We start from the raw sequence: 8,417 nt of genomic DNA, 5'->3' as shown, positions 1-8,417 counted from the left end.
CCGCCAAGAGGCCGTGCGCAGCCTGACAAAGCGGTACAGCGTCCGCTTTCGTCGGGCCATTGGTGTGCGGCACCGCCGCAAGGCGGTGGTCCTCTGCACAAATGCTCCGGCGCCCAGAGGTGTTGCGATGCACAGGGACCCCGGCTGCTGGGCAGCGGGCTGCAGCAACGGGCTGCTGCAACGCACCAGGGCTCGAAAGCGCACGCACCTCGTTCTCGATGACAGCGGTGCGGTCGACCTTGTTGCGCCGCCGCTGCAGGATCTTGACCGCAAAGGTCTCGCCGGTCTCGCGGTGTGTGCAGGTGCGGACGACGCCTGCGGCGCAGCGCGCGGATGGGCAAGATAAAGGGTGAGGGCCACTCCGCTTGCAAGCAGAGCTGCTGTGTGACGGGCCTCCACTTGCAAGCTGAACTGCTGCACGGAACGCACGCCACCCCTCGGCCCCAGCCTCAATTGCTTGGACACTATGCCCCGCCCTCAATCCTGGCCGTCATGGGGCCCCAGCCTCTAGAAAGGCGAGCGCTGCAGCGGCCGCCCACCATAGGTGCCGTTGCCGAGGACCTCTCCAATGGCATACGTGTCCTCAAACCTCTCCGCCCGGTGGAGCGGTCGCTGCTGCGCGGGTTGCGCGATCACACTGTCCGTGCCTGTAGCGGTGAGCAGCGCCTCGAGGGAGGCCAGCTGCTGCTGCTGTTGCTGCTGCTGCGCGCTTGCGGACGTCGCCTGATGGGGCGCGACCGGCGGCGCCACGGACAGCGTCGCGCCCACGGACACGGAGACAGGCTGCGGACGCCTGGCAACAGTCTTCGGGCGCACATAGGCAGCCCGGGGAGCCGCCTTGTAGTGGACATGCGAGGCCGAGGCACGCTGGGTCCCCATGGCTCGCATACCTGTGTTTGAAAGCCAGGGTGGATGACATACATGTGGATATATAGGTTTTAAACGCCCATGTATGGCTAGCCCAGGTGCCTCGAAGGAGGACGATGGTGATGGTGAATCCACCCTGGGCCGCTGCGAGCTCCTCCGCGTGCTTACCCGTGCGGCCGCCCGAAAGAAGGCCCTGCACCACGGTCATCGTCTATGGTGCACGCGTAGTAGCTTTGGCGCGGCGTCTAGACCCGCTCGTCGCAAAAGAGTGTTCAAACGCAATCTGGGATTGTGTGAGCAGACGTAGTTAGGACTCTCCGTGTGGTATGAAGGCTTGGTACAATACAGAATGCCGCAGAGCGAAGTGCGAGCAACGTGGAAAGGCAAAAATCGGACGAAGCTGAAACTCATGCCTGATGACACACTCTCATCAGACAGCCAAGGCAGCCAACCGTGTTGGCCGGGCCATGTTTTCCTATTGAAAGTAACACTGGATAAGCAAATCTTGTCGATGTAGCTTGCTGGAGCCTTCCGAGGCTGGTCGGACACCTGCGAGATCCGCACTCGGAAGTGCAGGTGCATCACGACTTGGTAGACGGGCCTGTAGGCTGATATTCGGCATCAATGGCGTCCCAACGCATGACACCAGCCGAGCAACAGATCAGCCGTTTGCTTGGGCAGGTGCGAAAGCGCGCGGTCTGTGCATGCCTGCTGCTGCTGCATGTGCCTTGCGCTGTCCTGCCATTGCCACCGCACTTTGCCCCTCGCGCCCTTTCCCAGAAATGCACTGTTTCGGCCGCACTTGTGACAAATGCCGCAGCTGTATGAGCTGGAACAGAGCCTTGCGCAGCTGCAGGGCGGGCCGGAGGCTCAGGAGCTGCTGCGCTTGCGCATGTGCGTGGCCGTCTATTGCAGGGCACGGCGTTTGACAAGGGGCCGGCTGAATTCGCAGCTGTTGAAGCGTGCAAGCAGCCATCATCAACCCCAAGACCCAGTGCTTGTGTACAGCGAGCCTGCAACCTGCTGTGGCGCACTGAGCAACACTGAAGGTCATGCATGAGCCGCGGAATCCCCCTGGCCTCTGCCGCGCTCAGCGTCGCCACCCCTCCTGAGCGCCTTGACACCACACACCCCAAACACAGGGCGGAGCTGATGGCGGGCATCCAGCAGCTGCGGGAGACGGCGCCCCCCTTTGCAGATTACAAGCTGCCTCAGCCGGCGCTCAGGTCCGTTTGCACCTGGTTCCGCACTCTCTGCATGGCCGTTACACAGCTGGATGCGTCTCTGCCACAGTCGTGCACGAATGCGCTCCGACGCATGATCGCACCCCGCCCGCATGCGCCCGCCCCGCCCCCTCCCGCGGCCCCTGCTTCCAGGTATGTGGACGAAGGGGGCCACCCTGATGACTACGTGCGGGAGTTGGTGCAAACAGCGTTGCGCGACAACCAGGCAGGTGTTGCTCGGCCCGCGCGCCCGCACCGTGCTGGTGCCTCACAGTTGCGCTTGGGACGCCGACTGGTCGCTCTGTCACGTGGCTGCTGGCCTGTGCACACCTCGTTCATGCCATCTGCCAGCATCGTGGCCCCCTTGCCAAGTGCCGTTTTGAGTCCCATCATGTCCAGCCTTCAATCTGACTGTTGCTGCTGCCTCGCACGCCTGATCCCATCCCTTCATACAACTGCGTGCCGCCATGTGGATTGCAGGTGGCCAAGGGGCGCGTCCACGCGATACAGAGGCTGAGGGACAAGCTGCTTGCAGAGGCGGACGCCGCCTTCCCCGAGGTCACCGCCGCCTACCGCTCCGTGGCGTCCGGCCTGCCAGCGGCGGCGCCGCGGCCAAAGGTGGAGCCCGCGGCTTAAGCGTGAGGAGTGATGCGGTCAAAGAGCTGGCGGGCGGTGGCGGCGGGCGCAGGGGCCTGCAGGTGCTGCGGCTGCCACAGGTGGTGAAGCGAAGCTGCCACTTTGTAGCAGGCTGTGCCCTTCTGAATGCCAGGCACCTGTTGTACCTAGCAGGAAATTCCATTTTTACACGCCGCTCAATTGTCACCTTAGACGCTCAACCTTATAGAGACCTCATTCTGGTAGATATACCAGCCACAAGACCTTGGCGCAATCTGCAATGCTTGTTTCAGCTCTGTTGATGTGCGTTATGTGCTCCTGTTTGCAGCGCTGGAAGGCGACATGTCATGTTCCATTACCGTTTTGCACCGCGTCTGTTTTGGCGTCTCACTTGATAGGGTTGTTGGCAAATTGTTACCACAGCGCTACCACCACCAGCAGCGGCGGCGGCGGTGGCGGCGGCGAGCGCAGCGGGACCACAAGCAGCACCCGGCTGCAACGGATTGCTGTCGCTCAAGTCCACCAGCTTGGTGCGATGGCCGTCATCAGCGCGGCCCCCCTGCGGCCCCGTCTTGAAGCCATGTACGGCACAATTGTGCCACGGCACCTGGGGGGCTCGTCTATTGCCTTGAGTCTCTGCAAGCCCAAAGCAATTGTGGCGGGGACACAAGCTGATTATTAGACAAACTAGGATAAGGCTTCCAGGCGGGGCCTATGAGCGGATCACTGTGCTGCCTCCCTGCTGACCCACTGCCTCATGTGGCCAAAAGTGATGCGCAATGTCTGGTGAGCTGCTGTGCCCTGTGCCATGCCACCGCTTCCGGCCTTTTGCCGTCCTTCTGTCCTAGGGTGTGGAATCCACAACGAAAGGTGTGTCAGGCCTTTGCGCTTAACCAACAGGCTCACGTTGAATAACTTCCAGCAAATGGCCTGGGTTGTTGGAAGGGGGTCCGCTGGGGCGCAATTGCTGCTCAGCGAACGGCTTTTCATATTTAGAATGCTGCACTTGTGTCTTGCAGCTTGATATGCAAAAACTGGCTTACGGCACACTCCAACATTCAGCAGAATGAGGCAGACGGGCCCCCAGGTCCCTGCAGCTGATCAGCTCTACTGAAAACGGTGCACCACCATCAACGCAAGGTGCAAAGACATTCTGACGCATGAGAACAAAGAAGACCCGTCAACTTTGAATGCCCTCCACATCACCACACAGGTGTGGGGTTGCTGCGCAACCCGCCAAATGCCGTTCATCACAAAGCTGGACTGACTGCTGGCAGAACATGACCCCAACACTTCATGAGGAAGGGCCTGATACCTCATGCAACGATTTTAGTTTAGCAAGGGCTCATGGTTGTGGTCCCCCTGCAGAGAGTGGCAAGTGGGCAGAGTGGGGTGTCAAAAGGTTGGGGAGGATTGGCTAAACCCGAAGCCCGAGGAGACCCGGTGGATTTGTAGAGCATCACCAGAATAAGGGTGACGATGCCTGTGGCAGTGCACACTTCGAGCCGCCCCTGCCCCGCAACTGCCTAAAAATCATTCAAGGCAACACTCTGGGCCGCCCGCCCAAGCGTATGAAGAACCACGATTGCTCTCACCCTGTAGTCGATGGTGGTGATGGCGGCAGTCCCGACGTCCTTGGTTATCACCTTGCGCGCCGGGCAGCCGGGCTCAGTGCAGCGGAAGTAGCCCTTGGTCACGCCCTGGGCCTCCACCGCCTTCTCGCCGTACCTGAAAGGCGGGCGAGTCAGGGCGAGCAACGTTGGGTGCGTTTGCGGTGAGGCGCGCCGGATGCGGGGATGCAAAGGGGATGCATCCTCCCACCCGTGTCAAGGGGCTGTGGGGGCCAGCATGAGCATTTCATCGGTAGGAGGTTGCGCATACGGGCTCGCGCTGGGGCGTGGACCCAAAAGGAATTGCGAAGCGCGCAGCAAAATCACAGAGTGCTCTGAAGGGGATGACCGGCGCCCAAGCGTTGACCGGCCAGCTCACTTGCGCCAATATGAGCCGTCGTCGTTCGCGCTCCCACCCCTGCCGCGGTACCCTGGGCTGGGGGCGCCGTTGGGCCCCTTGTACTTGCTAGGGCTCGGCGCGGGGCTGGCGCCCTCGACAGCCGGGCGCTTGCGCGGCGAGTGCGCAGGAGACGAGCGCAGGATCCTAGGGGAGTGTGCAGGCGGGTGCGGCATCGCACCCTGGACTGCGGCAGTGGCCTTGACGGAAGGCTTGCGATCGCGGCCGCGCGCGCTGAAGCTTGCGGGCGGCGCGAGGGCGCCCGGCCGCTGCAGGTCGCCTGCAGTGTTTGAGAGTGACAGCGCAGGCGGGGGTCAGACGTGTGGGGCACTCAGCTCGTGGGCCCCGAAATCGGCTTGACCAGGCGCTTTGGATCCATCGTGGCGCTTGAGCACAAGCGGATCGTGTTACCAGGGAGCGACTTGACGACCCAGCGCTTCCGTTGGTCCATCGGCAAGTCGTCAACGGCGGGCGACGAGCAGCGCCCCTGTTCGGCGGCGTCCGTGCCACTGCATGGCGTGCCTGCCTCCTTGGCCACGCCGAGCAGGGCCCTCAGACGATCCATCACGTCCGTTATATACTCCAGGACCATCACAAAGCTGCCAAGTCGCGGCCCTTTGATCAGGTTGAGGTCAGCGGGTCGAGTGCTCAGTCACTCTATCATATGATGTGGATCAATCACGTAGCAGTGAGATCTGAACCCGGATGCGTGGAAGGTGAGCAGCAGCTAGACGTGTTGACTGCCTAGTGCCCCACGCGCCATAAAAGGCGCAGCCCACTCCCAACAAGCTATTATTAAACATCTGGAGTCTTCATCGTCGACCTACCAGTCAATTGCAAGGCTTTAATCCTCTCCACCACCTGCAATCAAGTGACCCCGCAGCAAGGTGGGTCGGTGCGGATCCACACCCATGCGGAAATAGCCCCTCACTTTGACATCGCATGTTTCACGGCGCTCGATGCCTGCGCGCTGCTGACCCAGTCAACCCAGTGCAGCCTCCAAAATCGTCGGATGGACCCCCGATCGGCTTTATCTGGCCCGATCAGGGTATCAGAGTCCATCTAGACTCACACTGGGTCCAACGCGTGCCGATGATGGCCGTGTTGGACGATGTTGACCAGCCGCTGACGTGGCAGCCTGTGTGCAGCGATGCGCTCAGGGCTTACACCCGCTTCACTTGCACTCTGATCAATCACCACTACCTGCAGGACCTACATCATCATGGGCAAGAACAGGGACACAAAGCAGCAGGGGAAGGAGGCCGCCACTGCGCCCGCGGCTCCCGCTGCAGCGCCCGCTGCCAAGCCCAAGGAGGAGCAGAAGAAGAAGGGTGGCAAGAAGAAGTAATCCTCCACCAAGGCTGCGCTGCGATTGGTTGATGTCCAGCCGGCGGCTCCCGCTCGCCTGCCCATAGTCAGTGCGACGCAATGCAGCTTGATGTCTCCCCTTTGCAGTATCGACAGCGTTCCGCGTTGTGTCCTTGCACATGCGACACGCATGCGCCAAGCAACACAACTTGCATGATCATGTAAAAGCATGGAGGCTATGTGCTGTCTAGGGCAGGGCCCCTGGCAGAGATAACTGAACAAAGGCATCAATGCAATGATTTATGCGAGCAGCCCTGTCAGCAGCATGCCCTGCAAGCAGCATGCCCTCGCTGCCAGCAGCATGCCCCAGACAAGCCCAGGCCAAAACACAAGTGCAGCACACAAGCCCAGAGAACAAATAGGGGCTTATGCTGATTGTACATGGCCACTTCCACAACACACGCAACCATGCACGAAATGTGCACACGCCACATGCACTCGCACTGGCTGGCGGCCGAGGTGCCGCATGTGCCTAAACAGCAACTGCCTTAGTCTTGGCTGCCCCTGTTGTGCAGGGCGGGCCTCCCCCGGGTTGGTGCCTCAGAATTGCTGTGCATGCATGTCCAGCAAATCTTCGCATGCGATGGTCCTGCATGCATGGCCATCAGGTCATGACACGGCATGGTCTTGCATGCATGGTCTGGCAAGGCTAGCAAGCAGATACAGTCAAATGGTGCATGCGGCACGGCGGCTTCAAGAGCCGAATACCAGCAGACACCCAGTTCCTGACCTCCGTGATGCTTTCTTTCGATTGAAGGCATGTTCGCCATAGCATTGTGATACCAGTACAGTACACATGCCTGCCATTAGCCAGGCATGGTGTGTATTTGGGACGACACGAGACACAAAAGGACCTGCTGTCGTTGCTCAGCTGGGCTTGGCCTGCCCTCGTGTTTGCAGATGCACATGGCCAAGTGGTGAACTTGAGTGAAGTTTAAATTGACATAAACCCTGTCAGCCCACATGATGGCCCACACTGACTGGCTTGTGCGCGTCCAATAGGTCACGCGCTGGCGCAGTGAAGTGCCTCAAGGTGGCATTCGTTGGCGGCCCTGGCCTGCACATCATCGCATCTCTTGTAACAAGAGCGTGTACACAGTAACACGGTTGCCTATCATGAGACGGGACCACGTCGTTGAATGCTTGTCCAGGCGCCCACCCCACTGGACATCAGGTCTGCTCGGCCTGACCGACACCCCCGTCTCGCCGGCTCAACTGCCGCCGGCTCACTCAAACAATGGCTAGCTGGGCCTTGCTCAGGCCCCAGCTGCCAACCAGGCACTGCCCATGCTACATCTCTGCCAAGAGCATCCCAAGCAACTGTGACCCAGGTGTGCCCAATGCGTGGCATCTCCGTCACACACGAACCTCCAGTCACAATCAACGTATGAGATGGTACATTTATGTTTGAAATTAGTAGGGTTGGCACCTGCGGGCGGAGTGTTTCTGGGTGGTGCGTGCAGGTCAGCTGGAGGTGACCAGGTGTCGGGTGGCGCCAGCAAAACTAGAGTGATCATGCGCACTATCGGTCGCATTTGTTGGTATAAAATTTTTCAGTATGTTTAAGATGCATCGTCCGCCGTATCAAAGGCTTTCGTGACCGGATGATGTGGATTACAACGATTTTGACCTGGTTGTGACGTATAACATCTCGCCGTTCGTAGCTGAATCGCCGCCGGAATCTTTAGCTACGTAAGTGTATCAAACATCATCAGCAGCCTACAACGCTTCAGCTGGTTGGCCAAACCTTCCAAACCAAGGTCTCTCTGACGAGCCTCAAGTGCCGGGCCGACATCGTGAAATGACGGAGGAAAGAGCGGTCGAGAATACCGCCAGCATGCACAGCTACTCTCGTCCCTTTGACAGGGTAGGTGTGATGGGCCGAGACCGTACGCTTTGCACTCACTACTGCAGCAGCACGCCGAAGTATAATCATGGATGTAACTCAATATCACTCACACCGCAGGCCACAGCGCTCTGGAACGCCGTGGGCACGGGGATCCAGCCCGTGCTGCGCGCCGCGAATGCGGTGATCCCGGCGCCGGCGCGCGTCGCCCCGCGCCCGCCGCGCCTGCCCCGCCCGCCCAAGCCGCAGCCCGAGACCTCGCCGCAGCAGCTGGACGCGATCCTCGCGCGCCTGGACGCCGCAAAGCAGGACTGGGTGCGCGTCGGCACAGAGGACCGCGCCGAGCTCCTCGGCAAGTGCCTGCAAAACGCGATCGACCTGGCCCCGCAGTTTGCAGAGGCCAGCAGCGCCGCAAAGGGCAGCTACGAGGGCGGGCTCGGCGATGAGATGTGAGGCCGGTTGTGGGAGGCGGGAGGGGTGGGGCACACAGG

General features: G+C 60.6%; 4 protein-coding genes across 4 annotated transcripts; 2 read left to right on the top strand and 2 right to left on the bottom strand.

Annotated features, from left to right (window-relative positions):
• Nucleotides 1-539: 539 nt before the first annotated feature.
• Nucleotides 540-879, bottom strand: MNEG_11296 (hypothetical protein; the record flags this gene model as incomplete). The annotated part of the gene is made up of 1 exon (XM_014040235.1): nucleotides 540-879. A coding segment is annotated over one exon (340 nt), but the record flags the coding sequence as incomplete, so codon positions are not given.
• Nucleotides 880-1,678: 799 nt separating this feature from the next.
• MNEG_11295 (hypothetical protein) lies at nucleotides 1,679-2,726 on the top strand (the record flags this gene model as incomplete). The annotated part of the gene is made up of 4 exons (XM_014040234.1): nucleotides 1,679-1,761; nucleotides 2,010-2,093; nucleotides 2,244-2,277; nucleotides 2,571-2,726. 4 exons carry the CDS (start codon nucleotides 1,679-1,681, stop codon nucleotides 2,724-2,726), a joined length of 357 nt encoding a protein of 118 aa, XP_013895688.1.
• Nucleotides 2,727-4,034: 1,308 nt separating this feature from the next.
• MNEG_11294 (putative WRKY transcription factor 4) lies at nucleotides 4,035-4,888 on the bottom strand (the record flags this gene model as incomplete). The annotated part of the gene is made up of 3 exons (XM_014040233.1): nucleotides 4,035-4,067; nucleotides 4,301-4,433; nucleotides 4,695-4,888. The coding sequence occupies 3 exons, from the start codon at nucleotides 4,886-4,888 to the stop codon at nucleotides 4,035-4,037; spliced, it is 360 nt and encodes a 119-aa protein (XP_013895687.1).
• A 3,029-nt stretch (nucleotides 4,889-7,917) lies between these two features.
• MNEG_11293 (hypothetical protein) lies at nucleotides 7,918-8,379 on the top strand (the record flags this gene model as incomplete). Its single annotated transcript, XM_014040232.1, has 2 exons — nucleotides 7,918-7,947; nucleotides 8,047-8,379. 2 exons carry the CDS (start codon nucleotides 7,918-7,920, stop codon nucleotides 8,377-8,379), a joined length of 363 nt encoding a protein of 120 aa, XP_013895686.1.
• Between the last annotated feature and the right edge of the window lie 38 nt (nucleotides 8,380-8,417).

Source organism: Monoraphidium neglectum, assembly GCF_000611645.1.
Source record: "Monoraphidium neglectum strain SAG 48.87 unplaced genomic scaffold scaffold02677, whole genome shotgun sequence".
Classification (NCBI taxonomy): Eukaryota; Viridiplantae; Chlorophyta; class Chlorophyceae; order Sphaeropleales; family Selenastraceae; genus Monoraphidium; species Monoraphidium neglectum.
This window is presented reverse-complemented; position numbering and strand designations above follow the sequence as displayed.